Source organism: Pelodiscus sinensis, chromosome 5 (genome assembly GCF_049634645.1).
Source record: "Pelodiscus sinensis isolate JC-2024 chromosome 5, ASM4963464v1, whole genome shotgun sequence".
Lineage (NCBI taxonomy): Eukaryota > Metazoa > Chordata > Testudines > Trionychidae > Pelodiscus > Pelodiscus sinensis.
Window position 1 is genome coordinate 78,369,460 of NC_134715.1, and position 24,595 is coordinate 78,394,054.

Sequence of the window (24,595 nt, forward strand, 5' to 3'; positions counted from 1 at the left end):
TATAAACAACTCCGTAGAAGCACTACCTGAAGGATTTGATTCAGCAAATGGACACGACCTCAGGGGAACGTCTACACTGCGGCTCGGAGGTGTGATTCCCAGCACGGATAGACAGACTCAAGCTCGTGTGCTAAAAATAGCAGTGTGGACATTGCAGTGCTGGTTGTCAACATCACTCAACCTCTGGATCTGAGCTCAGGCAGCTGGCCTAAGCTGCTGTGGGTGCCATAATCACCGCACGGCTATTTTTAGTTCATGTGCTTGAGCTGAGCTGGCATGTCTATCTCCAGGCACTGGGAACCACACCTCCCAGTAAATTAACACTGAAAAACCCTAACCCTTACTCACAGGTTGGAAAGACTGACACCCACTAAAGCCTTATGTTACAATTGGAGGTGACATCAAGGTAGGGTTGCCAGGTGTCCGATATTGGCCCAGACAGTCCAGTATTTGCGGTTTCTGTCCATTCAAAGAAAAAAAAAAAAACACAGAAAGTATGTCCAGTATTTTCTGTTTTTCTTGGATGGCAGGCTGCTTGGGACATTCTTCCCCTGCCACATCTGGTGGGGACGGAGGGAAACGTGGTGATTTAAAGGCGCTGTGACTTTTTTTTTCCCCTTTGCTCAACAACTTTGGTTCCTGGGTTGTGGGGGGTTTTTTTGTTGTTGTTGTTGTTGTTCAACCAATTTTTTCCCCTGCCATAGTATTCTTGGTAAAACTATCTGGCAAGCCTATATCCAGGTGACCTCCTACACTCTCAACTTAATGTTTTTTGTGTTTTCTCTTTGTGCATTTTGGTCCTTCAAATAATTGTACTCTACTAAGGAAGATCTATGTGGTCATCTGGGTCTCCTCTGAGCTGCACAGTAGTGCATTCACCCAGGAGTGAATCAAGTGCCACGCATTTAATGAGCAGAGCTGTGCATGGCAGCACGTGTTCAGGTGCCTCACCCTGCTGCTCTGCAACTCTGTTGCTCCTGCCCTCTGCCTTGGAGCTCCTGCCCAGCTTTTCCCTAGTCCCTGCAGCTGGCTTTGCAGAAACAGGGGTGGGGCGCATTAATGTCAGGGTATCCTCCTCCCCCTTCTTCCGTACCCATCTCTACAGAGGGGAATGGGCCACAGGGCTCAGGAAAGTTCAGGTGCTTTGGTCAGCTTTCTGGAGAGAGCCTTAAAGAGAGAGTGCACAGTCTCTCAGACTTCCCCAGCTGCCAACTCTCACACACACAGACTGTCTCACACACACAAACACAGGCTTCTCTTTTGCACTCACCTCCCAACACATATTTGTGTTGCTGTTATTTCTTTGTACTTCCTTCAATGCACATATATTCTCTGTAATTTTATTCTTTCTAAGTACTATCATTTTAGTTTGATTAGTCTATTCATTTTGTAATTGTTTCTCTGATGCTCAAATTTAAATTCTTTGAGTAGTGAGTTCTAAAATGCCTAACCTGCCCCAAAGTATTGATCCTTATGGTAACTTTTAAATATATATATATCATATCTAGGTCTTTTATTTCTACTGGTAGCACACATCCACCCACACATTGCTGGGGGACACAAAATTAATTCCACACATGGATGAAAAAAATGAGAGAATGTTGGTTGTCACTAGTAAAAGCACAGTCATTGTCCTGGGAGAAACAGCACAGCTCACGTGCTGAGCTTTATGGAGGCAGACTTGCTGGAGATATTGCTGAATTTGGCAGAGGATAGTGCAAACTTCAAGCCTCTAGTCAGAAGGGAGTGGGACAAGTCTCTCTACCCTGAGACAGGTGATTGCTGGAGGTCTGAAACCAAACAGGGCACTACTGAAGTTGTGACCAAGAAATATAGATATATGTGAGGTACTGATTCTCCCCACTGACCCCTCACTCTCAAAGGGCTGTAGAGCCCATCCCCCAAACCTTCCAAATCTAAATATTAGGCTGTGGATTTCCAGGTTAACCTACACTTAACCTAATTTACCAGCCTATTTATATAATGCCAGCACCCAGCTGACACCAATAACACCTAACTCCAAAGTTTAATTTGTTACCTGTATAGACTGTTTTCTTTGTGTTAAAGATAAAAATATCACTGGTCCCTCTGCAGTAAAACAAGAACCAAATCCTGGAAACCATTCTAAGAAAGACTCAGCAGGATTTGGTCCGTTATATGCTTTGACAGTAACAGCAAAATGAAAATGGTCTTTTGTAAAAGTAACTAAATTTATGATTTATATATTATTTGTAACTGGGTGAGGTAATTAAAAAGAGCCCTTGGAACTAAAGATTTATCAGGTGAATAGCAGATTGCAGAATCGGGCCCTAATGCAGTACCGCCACTGAATTTTATACATAATTTTTCATCCCATAGCTCAAGTTATACTTTCATGATAGCAAAAATGACAATTCCTGCACAGATATAGACGTCAGAATGCAAAGAATTTAGAGCAGTGGTTTCCAACATTTTGTATATTGCGCACTGACAAATCCATTCACAAACTTTTGGAGGATGACAATGAATATACAAATAAGATGTTGCTGGTCTGCCAAAATGCGTACTCCAGTCCCCAAAGCCACCTCAAAAGCCTGCTTCAGCTGCCCATCATGTGGCAGCTGCCCGAGCCAAAGCCAGCTACTGTGCGGTGGCTCGGGGGCCAGGTTGGGGTACACCCCAGCCCGCTAAGCTTCTGCACAGCAGTCAATTTCAGCCCTAGGGCGGCCACAAACAGCCAGTTTCAGCTCCAGCAGCCACCAGACACGTGGCAGCTGCCGGAGTTGAAGCAGACTGCTGTATGGTGGCTTAGGGGGTATCCCAGCCCCCTGAGAAACCTCACAGCAGCCAGCTTCAGCCCCACAGGCACTGTGAACAGCTGGCTTCAGCTCCAACAGCTGCTAGCCACGCACCTGGGGTATACTCAGGCCCCATAGGCATGGCCTGACAGTGTGCCACGGCCTGGCAGCCCAGCAGCGGTCCACAGACCGGTTGTTGGGAACCACTGATTTAGAGCATCTTTACTACTGACTGGTCAAGATAATTTACATCCATTGGTCCATAAATCTCTTCTTCACCATCAATACCTACCAAAAATATACAGTTATCTAAAAGAAATACAGTTTATTGTTTAAGTCTTGGCCAGATATATTAAGTGTAACTGAAATGTGAGCAGCTATTAAATATGAATGTATCAAGTGGGGTGCAAGATGAAGTGCTAATAGAAATAATTCCCTTCAGAATCAAATATTTTTGCAACCATTTTTCTGAATTCAGGGTACTTTCACATTTCCCACAAGCTCCCTTAAAAATAAAATGACTTGTATTTTAGCATATTTGCTTGGATAGGCTAAAGTCAGACATGTTTAAATTATGGATGCAACGAGTATTATAAAAAATTAAGAAACTGACATGCAAGCCAGACTTTCAGTGGGACCAACAGTTTAGAATTAATTCAGAATTATAAAGTCACAACTACTTCTTGCTATCAAGATATAGGAGCCTGCCAAATACCTGTGTAGGATTGCCTTTGTTAAACTTACACAAATGGAATATGACTAAAGTTTTAAATCTTCAAGGAAAAGAGTAAACATTATATAATAATTTTCAAATTCCTCTCATTTGACCTTAAAACATACTTGAAAAGCTAAGGAGATGTCACAGTAGGAAATAAATCCACAACTCAACAGATGCACCACCAGTGATATGGCAAGATGCACCTTCCACAGCTTTTGGCAATCATTCCTTTTTATTATTCTTTTGCTCACAAGTGCTTTTCAAGTCAAAGAGGACTGAACAAATTAATGGGCCCATAATGTGTACTCTGCTGCCTGAATTGATTTCTGTTTTTAAGGTAATCTTGAGACCACATGTGGCTATTTCACACACAGTGTCTGTAAATCTCCTACAGTGAGACAGCCCGTAGGCAGCTATGTTTTCATCAGACCAGATTGTGACCTAATCAATAGGGTTCACAGCAAAACAATCCCTACTTTCCACAGCTATGCAGAAGCAAAGGATGAGGCAAGCCCAAGCCTTTGTATGGAGTCTCTATTTACCTGTCACAGTGATGGTGTTCCCAGCAGGATATTTTTAAAAATTCGCAAACTATCTTACCATATGGCTTTGCCGGGAGCAAAACACAAAATAAACATGTTTGTTTAAAACTAATACAGCTTCTTCCAAGGGATAAAAATCCAAACAAACATTATGGCAATTTAATTTGCCTACATAGTATTTTTAAATTTCAAAGATTGAAAGCTGTTTCTACATTGATTGTAATCTACATTGATTTAAAGTCCTGTCCACACTACTATTTTTGAACTCTGCTTAAGGATGTTCTGCATCAATCTTACATTCAGAAATGGTACATCAGAGCTGCATTTCTGCTCTGCTGCACATGGAGTTAGATCCTGGATTACACTTCTGATATAACCAGCTCTGCAAAAGGCTGGAAAGGGACATCACTCCAAAAGGGGTTAATAAAATCATGCTAACCATTTTGTGTTTCTAAAAGTTTTCAAAATGCTGAGAGAGATTTTAGAAAGATGTCCATTAATCACTGCCAAACTGCTACTGTTCTATCTGATCAAAGAACACTAACTACCTCTTTAAAAAAAATTAAAAACAACAATGATCTTGTAGTACCTTGCAGACTAACAAAAATATATCAGAAGTGGGTTGTGCCCACAAAAGCTCATGATACTATTTATATATTTTTGTTAGTCTCTAAGGTAAGGATGTTAAGAGGCAGGTAACTGGGTAATCATGAAGTCGACTTCACAATTAATCGATAAGGGAAGGTGCTCAGAAGGAGCACCCCTGCTGCAGCTCTGCAGTTTAAACGTAGTAAGAGCTGGGCACGCAGGCAGCCCAGCTCCCACTACATTTAAACTGCAGAGCCGCAGAGGGGTAACTCCTGGACCTGCGGTAGCTCCTGGTCTTAAAAGCCGATTCCCCCCAGAACCATGTCTGTGGCTGGGGGCGGGGGGGGGGGGGGGGGGCAGAGAAGGCAGAAGTGCAGTACCACTGAAGCTCTGTCTTTTAAATGAAGTAAGAGCCACCCAGGTTTAAGGCTGCGCCTCTGCCTTTTAAATGTAGTAAGAACCAAACGCTTACTGATTAAATCTGATTAGTTGATTAATCGCAATTTAGCGTCCCTATTTAACATCCCTGTTTTCCACCAGTTTTTGTTTTCAGATATCAATGTGCCAAATGTCTTATTAGAATTATTCCTTGGAATATTAAGTTAAGCAGTACTGTTAGCAAAAATGCCTCTCTGCTTTCTAGATTTTTTCCTAGACAAATCTCCTTAGACAAATATCTTTCCCCACAAGATCAGGAAATTTCACACACTGTTTTGTCATTTTTGATCTGGCCACACAATGCAGAATTGCTGATTGCATCAGGATTTAATTGAAATAACCAGTTGGTTTCAAGCGCTCCTTTGTCCAGGATTCTGCTAAACTCTGCTATCTAGTGGCTTCTTGATAGACTGTTAATGCAGCTGTTCAGCTCTCTAGCTGGTTCTGATCTTTGACATAGCTTTCCTCTTGTGGGGATCTGTTATCTTTAGCATCTGATCCTAGGCATAGTATTTGCAAAAGCAGTTAGGAGGAAGCAGCGAGAGAAAAATAGGGTGATTTCACCTCACTTCCTGATCAGCTATATTCTTTCCCCACACACTAACCCCACCTTACTATTTGTGGTTTAACAGTCATTCATTCATATGCCACTTTCTTTTCCTCATCTAGGGCATCCTCATTACCAGTCTTCTGAACTCTATGTCCTCAATATGGTGGGGAATGGATTCAATTTGTACACCACTGTCAGCCACCCTTTCTGCCTTTCTTAATTTTATCACATAGAATAGGAAATCAGGGAAGATATGTTCATTCACAGAAACCAGGTGGGATTAGCTACTCTGCCTACTGCTGATCAGATAAGCAAGGGAATCAAATCACTTGATTCCTCTTTGGGCTGCTTCAGTAAGCCATCCATATCCCCTTTTTGAGCCCTTGGAATGGCTCCACACATCCCCCTTCAAGCAACAAGTACTGCCTTTGGCTTGCAAATTCCTCCACATTTCTGAGAGATTAAGGGAAAGCTTCCGCTAAAGGCTTCCTTGTCAGCCATTCTGCTAATTAACTGTAGGTGATCAAATTGATCTCAAATCCATGTTCAAGAACAGATCAGAACTCTTCTAACGATCTGGACTTATGCCAGGTATACAATGTAAGGGTAGAGAGGGATGGTATGAGTAAAAAAGGGTATCACTAAGTTTTCCAGCCTCTCTTGCACATGCAAATAGTGTGATATATAAATACATTTTCCTAGTCAACTAACAATACCAAAACCTCACATTTAATGTCTCCTAAAGTAAAGGTAGCCTGGTCACCAATTTTTCCACTACACATTTCAGCAACTGTAAATATGGAGACTCATGTAAACAGCATTCAAACATTAAACCAGCAGACAGATTTAGCGTGATTACAAATAATACGCAACAGATGGTTTTCACAGGGAGTACCTAGGCATGCTCCATGTAGCTCAAAGAACTGACAATCCTTAACACCACATAGGTGAAAACTCTGAAAATTATTGTCTTCTTTAAACATGAGTAAAGCATAAAGTTCTCATATTTCCTTAAACTTGAGTTATTATTAATTATTTTACAACAAAACCTGAAATAAAAATGTATTTTTAAAAATTCTCTCAAGGTATAGTTTTAGGGCAAGTAAATCAAATTGGTTTACTACATGAATTTGAGGAATACCTGAAAAGATCTGTTAAAGACTGCCAATTTACAAAACTGGTTTAACTGGAAATAACAAGAGATCCTGTGGTTCTCAATTATGTATCATATATCCAGATTAACATCATTTGGTGATGTGCTCATTTAATTATAAACATTTTTAATCTTTGTAAATGTCCACACTCATTATTAAAACTCAACAGTGATGAATGGTGTAATAAGAAAAGTTAAATAAAAGCCAAAGGGCAGTCATTGAAAATGCAAAATTGGATGTAATCCTTTTAAGAATTTAATCATAAATGTAACTCATATTCCCAAAAAAGGAAACATTTACAAATAAGCTGTAAGCACATTTTAATATGCTCAGTTTATTATATGCCAGGTTAAAATATCCTGAACCTATTAGCAGCATTATTTAGTATTTTACTTTAAATAGCTATGTATCTTATTCACTATTCTAATAAACTACCTCCTTTCACTCTTGGAAATAGGATGTCTAATACTCAGTAAGTCTTAGTGATGATATTCTACGGCACACAGAGACAGTCCTGTAAAGCACTTTTTTTGTTATTTTTGTTTCTACTCTTTACTTTTTTTAGGAAACACACAAAACCTTCTCTCTCAACTTCATCTAACCTTATGAGTTTTCTAAGCACACTAACCCTCTGAAGATCAACTAATCACAGGAATACAGATTGAACCTCCTAAATCCAGGGCTCTTTGGTCCAGCAACATCTGTCACCCAGCAAGACCACAGATGTTGCTGGACCAAAGAGCAGAGGAGCCAGACAGAAAAACATGGGGTCCCAGCTGGGCCAGCAGTGGCTAGGCAGGGGAACCCCCAGCATCAGTGGGACCAGGTGGCCTCAGGGGAGCCTCTGCCCTGGCTGGGAAACCCTGCCGAGTTAGTGGCATCAGGTGGCTGGAGAGCCCCTGGTAGTGGGGCTGATGGAGACCGGGCATCCCTGGCCAGGGAATCCTGGGAAGCCCCTGGCAGCAGGGGGGGCTGTGATGGCTGGGTGGCCCTGACTGGGAAAACCCCGATGGCAGCGGGGCTAGGCAGCAACACAGGAGCACAGGGCTGGTGAACCTTGGCGGCAGGGCCAGGCTGCAACAGGCAATCCCAGCCCCAGCAGGGAAATCCGCGGTGGCCACCCCAGCCAGGGAACCCTGGGAAACCCCAGGCGGCAGTGGGACCAGGCCACAGCAGCAGGGCCAGGAACCCCAAGAGGCAGTGGGGCTGGAGGCAGCTGAATGGGATTAGTGGCAGCAGAGTGGCCCTGGCTGAGGAATTCCTGAGAACACCTGGCGGCAGCAGCGGGGGCAGCAGGGTGGGGAGTCCCAGCCTTGCGATCCCCAGGGAGAGGAGTTGGCAGCAGGGCAGCCAGCAGAATGGCTCAGGTCTCGAGTGCGCCAGACCAGAGGGGTCCAACCTGTATAAGATTCTCTGAATCACATGAAAGCAAAAAAGGTTGATTGTTAGTTTCAGAACAAAATTACTGTTATTCTGCAATACAAAAAAAAATTAATTTGCACTGGTTAATTTGCTGTCCAACAGGCTGCTCCAGGGATCCTACCCTGCGCTGTCGCGAGGCTCAAGTCCATCTCCATGTTGCCAGGGGCGCCACAATGGCTCAGCCCGGCACTCAGAGAACTACTACTCCAGCCCTCACCCCGTGCTCCAAGAAGCTGCTGGAGGACTCTGGTCCTGTGCTGCCACAGGGCCGCAACCTCCGCCCCGAGCTCCCGGGGCCTGCCACAGGGCTCTGGGGCTCCAGCCCAGTGCCAATCTGTACAGCCGGGAAACTCCTGCATAGCGGACTCTGGCCCACCTACCAACCCTGTTGTCCTGGCCAGCTGGCCCTCATGTCCTTAGGTTCTGATCCAGGAGCATTCGTGTTCCTGCAGGTTTTTGGAGGCACAGCCCACAGCACTCTAGAATCTATATCGGGGTGTGGAATCTCAGGCCCTGGGGCCAAATGGAGTCCCTGGCTCATCTAGATCTGGCACCCCGAGGCACAGGCCCTCCTCCCCCGTATTTTAAGAATATATTTACTTCTTGTTTAGTAGATAAGTTAGATTTATATCTAATCATCTGAACTTGCAGGCTGCTCTTCAACCTATGAGTATGTAGGACTTCATTTTCTTCCAGCTATAGGAGCATGGCTTTGCTGGATAGGTTTCATTTGTGAAACCATTCTTAGATTTTAAAACTGAGTACACACTAATCTTTCAGTACACTTGATGTTGCATTCAGCTGCATTATTTATTTTGAAATGCAAATTTCTGTTTACTTATTTCAAGTAAATAACAAACCAGTGTGTGGTAGTTCTTTCTGCATCATTACTGTATCTAAGGCTGTGTCTAGACTACATGCCTCTGTCGTCAGAGGCATGTAGATTAGACACATAGGCAAAGTCAAATGAAGCCGCAATTTGAATGATCGCGGCTTCATTTAAATTTACATGGCTGCCGCGCTGAGCAGACAAACAGCTGATCAGCTGTTTGTCCGTTCAGCGCGCTAGTATGGACCCTCCCCTACCGACATCAAAGCCCTTTGTCGGCAGCCCCATTATTCCTCATGGGATGAGGTTTACCGGGGCTGCCGACAAAGGGCTTTGATGTCCGCAGGGGAGCGTCCAGACTAGCGCGCTGAGCGGACAAACAGCTGATCAGCTGTTTGTCGGCTCAGCACGGCAGCCATGTAAATTTAAATGAAGCCGCGATCATTTAAACCGCGGCTTCATTTGACTTTGCCTATGTGTCTAATCTACATGCCTCTGACAACAGAGGCATGTAGTCTAGACACAGCCTAAGTTCTTTGTTCTCCAGTTATATGTTCATTAGTATAGCTTTAGCCTGTATATATTTGTAAATTGTGTTGTGAGCGACACTTGCAACATGGTTGCAAGAGGAACACTAGTAAGTGCCTGACTATTATTTCCTGCCCTCAGACATGTTACCTGGGTGAGGGTTACAATTTATGTTGATTTTAGTGACTTGTGTTCTATCTTCAATCTTTTTCCGCAGCTGGACTCAACCCAGAGTTAATTTAACTAACAGCCATAACCACTGCTGAAGGGGAATGGGGGTGGGCATTATGTTTAATCGGTTAACCAATTAAAAGGTGATTAGTGAGGGGGGCACCTCTCCAACCTGGGTGGGCTGGAGTGACACCCCCCTTCCACTGCAGACAGGGGCTGTGGTGGGGATGAGGGCAGGCCCACCCCAGATAGGGATATTCCAGCGAGAACAGTCACTGCCTGCAGTGGGCTCAGAGTCTCTGGACCCCATGGTAGGCAGGAAGCTGCTCCAGCCCTTCCCAATTAACCAGAACCCGTAAGCTTCACCCATTAAGGTTAACCATTCATATCCCTATCTTGGATTATTGTTTGTTTCAGTAGAAATCACAGAAAAGCAGATCTTGAGCTTCCCTTAAGGAACAGGAAAAAAGAGAGAGCTGAACAGAAGCAGCAGCCAATGCTGTAGCCCTATTGTAAGAGCATTATCACCTAGAATAGAGAGAAGAGCAAGGGTAAGTTCATTCACCCACTGGTCTACACGGCACACATCACCTGCATTTGCTCTGCCAGGACAAGTGTGTCCCCATTTAGTGATCCTGTGAAGTGTAAACATTTAAATCCACGATCAGTAAGGATTCATGGATTACTGAAGCAAGAAGTTGCAAGGTTCTATACTGTATTTGTTCTCCCCCCCAAAAATATACATTTTATGTTTTATATGTAAATTTTGTTTAATATTAATCAGAATGTTTCAGTTAATTTAAAATAAAATCATCTATACTGCTGGAATTCTTAATGTTTGTCTGACAAACCATTTTATATTATTAAAATATTAACTGCTATAATAACTCAAGGAAAATGCTATTAAACAGCTGCTAACTGGCCATTTTCAAAAGATTCTACAACTCCAAATTCATCAGACTTTGGGAGAGTAAATATGGCAAAGAATCCATAATGTAAGTTCTGCCAGCACTAGTATAAGGTTAAAATATTTTAAAAAAGTATCCAAGTATAAAATCAATGCAGAGTTAAGCCATTTGCAAGAGTATATCTGTTTAACTGAGGACGTTCGCTTAGGGCTCATATGACAGATGGTTTTGGACCTCAAAGGATAAAGTGTTCTAGAGCTCCAGTTCCCCATGTGCACGTGTCTGACTAATACAATATTTTTGTCGGTTCTCTGAAGTACATATATTTGTTATGGAACATGTTGGAGCTTTCATGACAGTCCTCAGGGAACTAGTTCAGAGCCATTCTCAACACATAGAATTAGCTATGATGATATTTCCTGGAGAAGCATGAAATGTGTATTTGGGTACACAATAGGGATGTAAGCAACTAGCAGATTATCCAATAAGTCAAAAGTCTGTGCAACTAGCGATAGTCAATTAGTGATGCAACTAGTTGCTTCCTTCCCTCCCCCCCACCATTGCTGCGTCTATCAGACAGAGGCAGCTGGGGGGAGGGGTGGGGGGAGAGACGGAAGGGGGAAAGCAAGAGGTGTTGGGAGGAGCCGGCTTAAAAGCCGGTTGCCCCCAGCACCATCTCTGTGGGGGGCAGGGGAGGTAGAGGCACAGTGGGAAACAGCATTAGCAGGAACTAAAGCAGTCTCCACTCACACCACTGCAGCTGTAATTCTGCTTTTGAAATGTACAAGAGCCCCGGTGTGGCTCTAGTACATTACAAAAGCAGAAGCCCATGCTCCCTGTGGGGCTTCCTTTTGAAATGTACAAGAGCTCCCGTGGGGCTTTTGTGCATTTCAAAGATTGAGGTGCTGCAGGAAGCGTGGGGCCAGCAGGGAGTCCCCCGCTGGCCCTTTGCTCCTTGCAGGGCTTCCACACTTTTTAACTCTAGCAAGAGCCCAGCAAGCACTTTTATAGACTCGACTACTTGAATAGTTGATGGAAATTCCATCAACTATTCAATTAGTTAATTCATGGGTGGCTAACATGTTACAGACAAAGAGCCAAAATAGTGGTGGAAACAGCACAAAGAGCTGAGGGAAAGAAGTTGCTGAGCAAAAAAACCACACTGCCCCTTTAACAGCTGCGTGTGGCCCAAGCAGGCTTCCGTCGGCCAGAAAGGGAGCCGCAATTTTTCCTTTGAAGAGCCACATGTAGCTCACGAGCCGCAGGTTGGCCACCCGAGTTAATTAATCTAAATTTAACATGCCTAATACATGCATTTTTGGTGCAACTAAACTGGTTGGTCCCAGTTGTTTACCCTGAGGTTTGCTTGAAGTTTTGGTTTCTTAGCAAATCTTGAGTCAATCTCAATAAAATACCTGTTTCATAAAGATATGAATATATTTTATCATGTTATTCCCACCTTACAGCCAACAATCCCCAGTAGGGCCTTCCAACCTTAATCTATCTTCTGGAATGAAGGTGAGGACTATAAACCTCCCACGAAACCTTCAAATATGGCCAACTGTCCCACTCTCCCATTCTGAAGTCCGTAACATTTTTGTTCCACAAGCACAAATTTGGCAGACCCCATGTATAAAACACAGAATCATTATTAAAGGAGTTGTAACTTATAACTGGCATTACCTCCTGTCTGCAGGTATGCGTACAGTCCAATTCAAACCCTACAGCTGTCCCATGCCAGCTGACTTGGGCTCACATGGCTTGGGTTGTTGCATTGCTGTGTTGGACTTCCTTACTTGGGCCTCATCCTAGGTTCTAGGACCTTGAGAGGCGACAGCATCTCAGAGCTCAGGCTCAGCCTAAGCCCAGAAGTCTACATAAAAGTTTAACAGTCCCAAAGCCTAAACCACATGCGCTCAAGTCAGCTGGCACCAGATAGGCACAGGTATCTTATTGCAGTGTAGACATATCCTGTGAAATCAATTAAAAAAAATAAGCAAAAACTTCAGATAACTTTGAACTGATATAAGTTATAACATATTACCAAGGGTGTTACATAGCACAGAACTTAGCCCATGGTTGCTACTTAACTTTGTTATTTATGCTTAAGTCATCTAGCACCAAAGGTTTGTGAAAATCCATACAATTATGAGGAACAAAGTATCCAAGTACAATGGCATGAAAGACAGTACAAGACAACATCACTCAATTTTCTTGCTTTTGTGAAACTTAACAATATTTCATTTTAATTTTTAAAGAAAGAAAAATTGTATTGGGGAGGTAGAATGAAGTGGCAATTCTCATTAACTATGCCAGAGACACTTAATCAAGAAACAATTAACAGAATTTCAGTCTTTTACTGAGGTTATAATGATCACACTTTTGAATTAATTACACTTGAATAAAATGCTGATGGAAGTTCTTAACCTATGAAACACCGACACAACAAACCAACCTCTGAACCTGTTATACCATTGCACGTATGGATTATCACCATAAAATATTATTTTTAACAAGCAGAAAATGTATTTGTTATTCACCAAACATGTACAGTTACTATTTTTAGGGTGAGCATAGAAAGCTATCAATTCATGTAGCAAAAGCAGTAAATAAAATCACACAAAGCAGCTATACTCAGAAGATAACAATGATCTAACTTAAAGTTTAAAAAAGCAAGAAAATTATAGAGCTAAAGCTTACACTCTATCCCTAAGGCTAGACTGTGGCATCCTGGTGAGTCCTCATTTATGGAACTACTCACGCAAGTAAGTTCTCACCAATGTGAGTAAGGGCTCCACAATCTGGATTCTATAGAATATTCCTTTCAGTGCCCATGTAGGAGAGGAGACCAATATATACCATGCTATACAAATTTAATCCAAGTAGAAAAAAATGCAACTTTAATGAACATTTTCACTTTCACTTCTTAACTATATACTCATATACTAAAACTGAAAAGAGAGAAAGAAATGTTCAAGAAAATGATGTAAAAATAAATCTATTCTTAACAGTGTTAGTGCTTTAGGTTTGTTTTATTTTTTCTTAACACTGGCTACAGAATAAATGAATTAAGATTGACAACATTCTTACCTTTTTCTTCATCTATTCTGAAAATGCCAACACCAGAGCCATCTCTGATTGAATACCTAATTTCTCCATCTCTTCCTGTATCCTCATCATAGGCAGTTACTGTCATCACAGATGAACCAATAGGGACATCTTCTTTTACAAAGCCTTTATCCACAAAGCTGGAAAACCGTGGAGGGTGCAAATTTTCATTTACATCAACTACCTCAACTTCAACATAACAAGTAGAAGATAATGAAATTGGCTTTCCTTTGTCCTTCGCCCGCACAGTTAGATTGTAAACTTGTCTCCTTTCAAAATCCAGTTTTTGTACAATACGTATTGCTCCACTCAATTTATCTACATCAAAGGTTCCATCACCACTATCTAAAAAGCTATATCGCACTTGACTTGACTGACCTATGTCAGGATCGTATGCTTCTAGCCATGTGATAATAGTTCCTTCTGGAAGGTCCTCTCGAACTTTCACGTGATAATTCAATGGAATAAATTTAGGAGGATTGTCATTGACATCTTCTAAAGATACTTTCAAAAGTACAGTGGAAAACAGCTGAGGTTCTTCATTGGGCTGGTCCCTGGCCTCTATTTTCAGGAAATGCACCTGTTGGATTTCACGATCCAAGGCCCCTACAACTTTTACAATACCAGTCTCACTGTCAATAGTGAACAAATCTGTATCTGTAATAAGAGAATATTTTACTTCCCCATTAGTCCCCAAATCTTTATCTGTGGCTTCAATTTGAATGATTTCACTGTTTAGTTCCTTGTTTTCACTTACTTCAACAAAATAGCTGTCTTGTAAAAACTCTGGTCTGTTATCATTGGCATCTAAAATTTTGATATCTAAAAGATGCCAGGCAGACTTTTGTGGTATTCCCAGATCATAAACAGTAATATTCAGAGTGTATTTATCTTTTACTTCTCGATCAAGGGGAGATAAAATCTTTAATGTTCCTGTTTCCAAATCCACAGTAAAACTACTATCGTTATTTCCTCCAGAGATGGCATAAACTAGTCTTCCATTGAAGCCAACGTCAAGGTCTGTGGCACCCATAAGTATTATGCTAGAACCCACAGGTAGGTCTTCCTTTACTTCAACACTAGTAGCAAGAGTACTTCTAAACTGAGGTGCATGCAGATTCATGGAGTGAGTGTCAAAGAAAGCATCCTCAACCTCACCATGACTGTGCAGTTTATTTGCCTGCAGTAGTTTCTCTGCCAGCATTTTGGCTACACCAGTCTCTTCACATTGCAAATTCACTGGTTTACGACTGGCAGCTACAGTTATGTTGATATATAATGGAACTGCAAAGTTCTCACCATCTGTAGCTGTAATTCTCAGACTATGAAAAGATACTTTCGCACCTGAACCACCTATTAGAGATTGCTTCAGGGAAAGCACCCCAGAGTTTGGGTTTAAAATAAATAAATCTAAGTCATTTCCAGATTCAATCTGGTATCTCACCAACTGAAGCTCATCAGCATCAATAGCAGATACAGTAGTAATTTGTTCTCCAACACCATGATCCCTAGGGATTGTTCCCTCACAATTTATTTTCTCAAACAGTGGTGTGTTATCATTCAAATTATTTAAAATAATAGTAACAGGAACTTCAACTTCTCGACGATATGGTGTGCCCCAATCAGATGCTCGAATCCTTAAGTTGTAAACCCTTGGCATCAATTCATAATCCATGTCTTCTGTGGTACTGATACTACCATTGAAATGGTTAATCATAAATGGCAAAGGATTTAAGTTTGAAATGCTATATGTCACATAACCATTTTCACCCTCATCAAGATCTTTTGCACTCACACTCATGACATTAGTACCCACTGGCACATTCTCATCAAAGGAAGCTTTATATGATGTCTGGGTAAATTCAGGTGGATTACTGTTCATGGCTTTTACTTTAATTATCACTTTTGCAGAGGCTTTTCTGTCACTTGTCATGACTTCAAGTTCAAAATGGGATGCATACTGTGCTTTTATTGGTTCTAAAGTGGTGATAAGACCTGTGTGTGGGTTTAAGTTGAATCTGACTTTTCCTGGTGCATTTTTAAAAATATATTTTAATTGTGAATAATTAGGTAAAGCTTTCACCATTATCACAGGAGTGTTTGGAGGAGCAAATTCACTTATGTCTGCTCTATACACATCTTTTTCAAATCTCACCGGTCCAGACTTAAACAGTGGGGATGTGATGTGAATAACTTTTACAGAAGAAAACAGTGAAGGATTTCCTTTATCTTTAGCCTGAAGAGTCAGATTATATCCAAAAGGTTGGTTCTCCCAATCAACGTGGCCAACAGCTTTGATTTTGTATTCTTTACCTCCTGGAACAGACCTCACAGTTTTGAACTGCTGAAGTAGGTCACCAGCCACAATACTTAAAGATGCTATTTCTCCATTTGAACCTTGATCACTGTCCTCAACAGTTACGATTGCATATGTTGGATCCTTGTCCAGTTCTGAAGGAGTCAGTACAGCAGCTGTAATAACAGGAGCATATTCATTTGCTTGCTCTACATGAACAGTTAGCCTTGCCATGCTGCTAATACCACTGCTACCATACAGTTTCATTCCACGATCCACTGCGAGGATTTCCATTTCATAAAGCTTAGTTTCTGCGTAGTCAAGTCTTCCAGTTAGAACCACTGCACCACTAGTTGGGTGTATAGCAAACATATCTGTTCTTTCTTTAAAACTGTAGTAAAACTCACCATTGGTTCCAATATCTGCATCTGTTGCACTTACTCTAGCAATGCTGGTCCTTATTGCTGTATTTTCAGGCAAAGAAACACTGTAAGAAGTTGGAGAAAACAAAGGCCTTAAGTCATTTGTATCCAGTATCTGCACCTTGACCTTTGTGCGGGCTTCAGCATTAGTATTCTTTTCAACTGCTTTTATAGTCAATATGTAATGGTCTTTCACTTCTCTGTTAAGGATAGCTGTATTTCCTCCCTTGGTCCGTATTCTCAAAAAGCAAAAGTTTCCAAGAATATACTCTTCAGCTTTAAACAAATTTTCATTGTCACCAGAAATAATTTTGTATCTTATATCCCATAGTGGATTTGCAAGGTAAATGCCCATTTTTACTGGCTGCTCAATATAAGTCTTGGCTGCAGAATTTTCATGAACAGTGGTATTATATTGAACTTCTGTAAATTGCATTGGTGAAGTATGATGTTGTCTTTGATTTCCTTCACAGTTTACAAAATGCTGCACCAGCAGCAACAGCAGCATGGTCAAGTGTCTCTCCATGGTGGCAATTATCAAAAACCCTGAAATAAAATAAAGAATCATTAACTGAGCTTTTACAAAAATTATTCAAGTATCATCATTTTAATTTTGATAAATTATGTGATTTCAAATATACAAAGTATTTCATTAAAATCTTACATTTCCAATATGACTAAAAGTAACATAACTAGATTATAATGAGTTAGTCCTGTGGTACCTTAGAGACTAACAAATAATAATAATAATATAGTATTATGAGCTTTCATGGGCAAAATCCATTTCTTCAGATGAGCTCATGATACTATACACACACACACACACACACACACACAGACCATAGCTACCCCTCTTAGACTTTATAACTAGATTGATTTCCCAATGTTTCCACATTTCAGACTATTTAAAAGCAGTCAAATAATAAATAAAATAAAAATCACAAAAATGTAACACTTGAAATATATAACTTTATTAACCAGAAAAATATTGCTATCCAAGGGAAGTATTAATAAATTTAATACCAAAGTTCATTACAAGTTTTTTTTCCTCAATCTTGAGGGAAATGACTGAAAGCAACTATTGAAGAAATCTAATGCCATCAGTTTGAATTTTCTTGCAAATATTAAGTTTGACTATATAAAACTACATGTAAGACTTATTCTAATTTGAAAATAAATTTGGACATTATTCACATTGAATATAACTATATCCATAGCTATTCAAAGTGAATAAGCTTTGTCATTATAACTTATTAATGTTGTATTTCTCACATCTTGATCTTAAAACTAATGGGCCTAGTAACGACTTTAGTTATACACTTTCTTTTTACATATGAATAAAATTCCTCCACATGTAACAAACATGTCTCAATCAAGCCTAATAAAAGGCATACAATGGTTAGCTGTTGCAATCATTATTAAGATTATATCATACTAAAAAGTGTCTCTGAAACAACGCTATTACAGGCCACGTGTTATTGACTTGTTTTATAAATAAAAAAAATCATTGGGGTATGAATGACCCCAGTGCTTCATAATGAAATACTGAGCCTTTCATTTGAGGTTACTGGATTACTTGTGGTACTGATACAATAGTGACAGAAAATCATTTTCATGTCTTCTCATTTAGGCTGTCCAATGGATCACGTCGAATGATAATATCGTCTAAGAACTGGAGTGAGACTAAGAGTTTAATCATTCACTGCTCTCGACTTCCAAGGGATTCTATTCTCTCTGTTTTTGTTACTTTATAAGCTTTCAGGGATAAGGGCTGTCTTTATATTGCATCTTGAGCAGGTGGCAATTTACATTACAATAAATACTTTCCCAATTAACAATAAATTGTCATCCTCTCAGTGTGGAGGATGAGAATTCAAGCATGTGGAGAGAATGAATTACTTTCTTATCCTTAAAGCAACGCCTATCAGAGCAAAGTTGAGGATAATAAATACTATGAAAGGTAGAAAGGGGAGGACTGGTCAAAAACATTTGAAGGGCATTATAATTACATTTATTAAAGGGCCTCTCCAAAATTGTATATATATTTAACTGACGTGTAGAACTTTTAAGTCACCATTAACTTTCTTTTCTGCAGCAGCAGGAGAGCCCAATTGTCTGTAAATGTCAGTTCATAGCTGCCAATATTTCAATGCAGGACAATTTGTGGTGAGAGGGAAAGACATTATGGAGCTCACAACTACCCACAGCTTCAGCTTTCATTATGAGTGTTAGCCCTCAGACTACTATGATGGTCATCCTGGAGATCCTTATGGAGGTCCCCAAATATCAACACTTGTAAGGAATTCACTCTACCACCTGCAGCAGGACCAGAGATAGCACTCCATCCCAATAGATTCCAAGTTGAACACAGTGCTCTGCACATTCCTGGCTTCCATACTTCATCACTGCAATGCACTGCACCTAGGAACTATGTCACCAACCTCAAAAAAAATGTAGCAGTCCTGTTTAATCAGCAAAAAAAAAAAAGACTATTGAGAGCACCTCACTCCAGTCTTCTGTTCTCTACTCTGGCTCCCTACTGAACAGAGTCAAATTCAAAATTATTTGCCATTATCTTGAAAGCCATCTACAAAGGAATAGCCCAGGTTAAAAGAGATTTTTCCTCATATAACATGGTTAGGGATGTTAAAAATCATACAACAAGGTAACCATGTACCCAACTAACCACTGAAATTTTTAGCAGTTACACAGTTGCCTGGTTTGCGAGCTCTGCAGTATAGTGCAGAACCCGCAGCAAAGCCTCAGCTCCCAGGGAGGAGGCTTCACTGCAGCAGTGAAGCCACCTCCCCAGGAGTGGAGCTGGCAGTGTAGCCTCCCCTCCAGATGCAGAGCCAGAAGCCCTTGCCCACTCAGCTTGCTGGGAGGAGGCTTCTCTGAGTGTAACCAACAACATTAACTGATAAGCGTCTGCTTATCAAACAGTCAGTCATTTACACTCAAACATCCCTATTTATGATCTTCTAAAACAGATAGTTTACACCAGAAGAATGAATTTAAAACACACCACATAGTGTTCCCAAGAAGTGGGCTGTGCCCACAAAAGCTCACAATACCATCTGTGTCTCATCTGAAGCGGGCTGTGCCCAGGAAAGCTCGTGATACTATCTACATGTTTTGTTAGTCTTTAAAATGCTACCAGACTATTTGCTGTTTTTTAAGTTCATTCTGTACTGACTAACTCGGCTGCCCCCATAGCACTAGAAGAATGGAACTTCAACCACAGGAGCGAGATTCTTGTGCTCAGGAGGCAGAACTTTCTCTGCAACTGGCCCATGAATATGAAATATGCTCCCAAATATGTCAGAATCCTCACAAATCTCAAATCTGTCAGATCAAAATGTTAACACAGGGAACCTTTCAGAAGTGGCGTGTCAAGATTTAACTTTTTCACTTCTATTTATGGATGTGTGCTCCTGGGAGAAGAGGGGACAGAGGCTGGCTGGGGACAGTGACCATATTTTCTGAACCAGCTGCAGCTAGGGAGAATGGTTTAATTTAAATTATTAAACAGATTGAGCATTTTAACTATCTCATTTTAAATAAAGTAAAATATTATTTTAAGTCCAACACAAAAGGTCTCAATGTTTTCTTTATTTCTGGCAGGGGGAGAGGGAGCTTTTTTGGGGGTCAGAGACCACTGACCCACAGAAAAATCAGTTTGGGACCACACAAGTGAGAAGCAAAAAAAAAAAAAAAACCCTCCACTAACCCTCTCCCCCAACCCTCACCAATGTGGCCCCCAACTGAGACACCTCACACTTCTGGCACTTTTCCCCCATGGGGTGAGGGTAAGGGACAGGGAGGACTGAGATTCAGGGCATCCCATAGGCCAGATTTACCCTTCTGGGATTCCGGAGTTAGTGGATTTTGTGGACCTCCTTAGGCTCTGAGGTGGGAACAAAATGAGGAGTTCAATGTGTGGGACAGGGCTGTCAGTGACTAGGATAGGGATACAGGACCTGGGCGGGAAATGGGGTCCAGGAGGGGTGAAGAGAGCAGAGTCTGGAAGGGAGTTTGGTGGCAGGAGAGGGTATAGAGTGGGAGTACCAGAGGGAGTTTGAGGCCTGGGGGAGTAACGCAGAAAAGGTGAGAGGGTGAAAATGCAGCCAAGTATCTAGTTGGGGAGGGAGGCAAATAAGTAGGGAGTAAAGGAAAGTGAAGCTTCTGCAAAGTAAAATTGTATCCCCCCCATCACATATTTCCTCTGCTCCAGCCTTGCTCCCCCCAGTCCCATGATCCCTCTGCAGCCTAATCCCGAACATCACCTCATCCCCCTCAGTGCAACCCCTGCCCCCGCCCATCCTGTCCCTGCATCCTCCTTCACCATCCCACCACCCCTACATTCCGGTGCCCCCAGCATGCACGCTGGCCGGGCAACAGTCCTGGGACTCTCAGCCCTCCAGGATCAGCACTGGGGGAGGGGACAAAGTCAATTCCCTGCCTGGCCAACCCTTTGCCAGGGCTCGCCCCTCACCTGCAGGCTGCTGCTCTGGGGCTGGAGCAGGCAGAGTCCGGGGCTGCTCGGGGCTGTTTCCAGCCTGACCATGCACAGCAGAGTGCTGGGGAAGGGGCTCCTTACCCCTGCTCAACCCCACAGGGAGCAGCATGGTGCAGTGCAGCGCCACACAAAGGCAGCAGCAGCTTGTGACCAACCGCCCAGAACCGCTCCAATCCCGCCCCCTCCCAGAGCAGGGAATAGAGCCCATAGTGTTGTGTTAACCCCTTAGCTCCTGAGAGCTGCATGCCCTGACTGGGCAGGAGCATCCCCAGGGACACAGAACTCAGTGTGGGGTTATACCACCTGCTCTGCTTGCTGAGCCGCCCCGGTCCCTATGTGCCTAAGCCTTCCTCCCTCCCTGACTCGCCCTTCCAGCAGGAAGCCGTAGGTGGTTCTCCAGCCTGTAACTACACAGTGACCGCAAGGCTCCAGCCACTGTTGGGGAGGAAAGGAGGGGACTGAGCTCCTGCCACGCATGGCACTCAAAATTGGCTTGCGTGCCACTTATGGCACGTGTGCCAAAGGTTACCGACCCCGTTAACACTCTCTTCTTTGACATCCTTAGGCTAAGTAATAATTGGTAGCAAAAAATAAATATATAGCTTTTTTAAACAGACACAAGATGGACAATGATCCTTGTGTTGTTAATTTAGATTTCACAAAGGTACAATACTGAATATGATAAAACAACCTCAACAAATAATTTGGAGACATCTGCCATAGACAATGCTCCAGATAATTAGAGGCTGTGGGGGCTGCTCTTCTCACCTTCCAGCCAAGGATGTAATGTACTTTCTGATAAATCTGGGAACAAAGGGGAGAAAAAACTGGATTGTTTTTGTCTGGAAAATGCTCAAATAGCCTTCCCATTTCTTTCCCCTAATAGGCTATTATATAGGATATTTGCAAAGAAAACACCAACAAATACGGAAACAAAATTACAAACACAAACATTTTAGATCTCTTCTTTTTTATCCTTTTAATTCCTCTATTTAATTTTCTCTCCTATATTTGACTATTCTCTCTCGCTCTGTGATTCTCTTATCTTTCATACTATGTCTTCCTTATTTTCCACCCATTCTCCAGCGCACACTGACTCTTCACTGTAACTCTTCCCTTGTTTTCCTTCATGTGATCCTCCCCTCCACGTGAATTCTGTCTTTGTAGAGTTTTCCCTTCATCACTCTCTTCTCCCTCTCCTTTTCTTTGTCCACCCCTTCCAGTGCAGTTTCAATCCCCTCCTGCTGTCTCTTTCCAAAGTCCATCTAATGGTGCCTTCTTTTTCCAGCTCCCCTCAAACAAGCTTCTGAAACAGGACAAACTTCCATTACCTCCTTTCCTTACATATTATAGCACCTGAGCTAGCTCAAGAACTAAGCTGGTCCATCTCATAGCTAGATGTCACACTGACAACTCAGAGAAATAGCTTATTCAGGAAGTTAGAATGGCTGACACGAATCAATTAGTCAATGGTCCCTGAAAACTGTGAGACTGAAGGCTTAGATCCATGAAGCCATAGAGCAGCAATGGGCAATCTAGGCTAGTGAGTAGGCTGTACGAGGTGCCCTCCATCATCTCTGACAAGATTGTCCTAACCAAGACAGTTCTCCTGAGATCGGTTAGTTTTGCTCACTGTGCTTACGTACCTAGAATTTGAGGGGTAAGCTGATTGAACCATAGCAGCACTTTGATTGGACGCAGAGGGACTGCACATCTCTCATAGTTAATGTTATGTACAATCAACACACAATCAACATGCCCTTGCTTTATGTGAATGTCACTTTGGTAATACCAGTATAAAAAAAATGACACAGAATGAAGCTAGCAGAAATCTGGTAACCCTACTCATGGACAATGGTAAACAAAATGTCAATAGTTCTAAAACTCAGAGCAATAAGAAGCCAATTAGATTGTCCTAAAGAGCATGTTATAAAATGACTACGCTTTTTTTTTTTTTAAACACATTCAACAGAGACTAAACAAAAACCTCTCTCACAAAAGTGATTTGCATATATAAGGAATTCAATTGTCTCTGCTTTGTAATTGGAGGGCTCTGATGTAGCAGACACTGATTTTGGTGGCACAGAAATATATGAAGGATTGTCACCTTCACCCCCTCACTGAAGCTGTTCATGCTCCATTTTGCATGGATAGAGACAGGAATGGAAGAGTTGTCCATATTATGTATATGGCTTATCCATATTTCCAATGAGGATGTGAAAGGTTAACTGGTAAGCATCACTCTTACCAGGTAATGCTTACAGATTACAGTTATCTGACAGGGGCTGGAAGAGTTCCCTGCCCGCAACGGGCAGATGGCTACTCCAGACTGGCCAGAGCAACTCCCATCTGCAGTGGGCCCAGCCCAGCTGGAGCAGCAGCACTGCAGGCCGGGGGCATTCCAGTCTAGCCTGGCCCCCCTGCGCAGAACCTTTAACAGATTAACTGATTAAACAGGATTATACCTCCCTTTCTAATAAGGTATTTATGGAGCACTGATCATCTTAGTATCTAAGCAATGAAGCAGAGCGGAGGTTTAATGATTATGGTCTCCACATAGCAGCAGTACAGAGGGGCACCCCATGCATGCATGGCACTAATAATTCCCTTCCTTTGTATCAGCGAACCTCTTTCCTCTGGGGCCTGCCTAAACTTTCTCCATAGACCAGATGATCTCATGGAAACTCAGCAAACTTACCCTTGTGGAATTTCTTGGGCCTGCTTGTTGTTATTTTCATATTAAGGCACAGTTTGGCCCATTTATTAGAATTAAAGGATGAGGAAGGAATCTGCATCTGATTTTGTCTTTGTATTTAAGATTATATTTTAAATTCTTCCAATAGGAAGGATTTTTTTAATTTAAAAGCAAAATTTTCAGAAACCACTCTTTGATAGGTCTTATATTCCATGTCATTATGCAAATTTCTCCTTTCCTCCCTCAATAATATTGTGAGGGTTTTTTTAGAAAGGTAATTGTGTTTCCATTACTAACAACACTACTGCCAACCTTAAATTTGCCACCACTTGTTAATATGGTACCTAAATCTGAAAGATCATTTTCCCTCCATAAAGAACTAACTATTCATAAATGGACTTCACCTTTATCTAATCACTTTGACTGAAAAAGTGAATCCTGGATGTATGAAAATAAATTAAACTTTTAAGAATTCTATGTTGAATAGATGTGACTTACCACTAGCATTTTAACTATTCTATCATTATTAGTCTGTGACATGTAATAATATTATATCATACTTTAAAGCACTTATTCCTTATTTTATTCAGGAACTTCAAAAACAATGTGTGTCATTTTTAAACAGTATACAAATATTGAAATCATGATTGCCTGGCTGCCAGTAAAAATAAATAAATAAAAAAAAAATCTAGCCCTGGATAGCAGCTTGGACAAATTTCTTCTGTCAGTTACAAAGAATAATAATCCAATGAGACAGAACTACTAAATGTGGATTTTCAGTATGTGACATAATTTAGACTGATATTGGAAATTGTAAATAGATCTGAGATAATCATTACATAGTGATCTTCAGATTAAGATTCAAAGGTATGAAATGTTAATTCCATGAACAAAAGGATTACATGGGGAAAAATCTAACAATGTAAAGAT

At 41.5% G+C, this 24,595-nt stretch overlaps 1 protein-coding gene across 5 annotated transcripts in view; it reads right to left on the bottom strand.

The window, feature by feature from the left end:
- Positions 1 to 24,595, bottom strand: part of FAT1 (FAT atypical cadherin 1) — a 164,082-nt gene that overhangs the window by 129,979 nt on the left and 9,508 nt on the right. For all 5 annotated transcript variants that reach the window (XM_006128452.4, XM_006128448.2, XM_075930342.1 and 2 more), the window contains exon 2: positions 13,716 to 16,997. In XM_006128452.4, coding sequence (XP_006128514.2) covers positions 13,716 to 16,977 — 3,262 coding nt within the window. In that variant the 5' untranslated portion in view covers positions 16,978 to 16,997. The remainder of the gene's footprint in view (positions 1 to 13,715; positions 16,998 to 24,595) is intronic.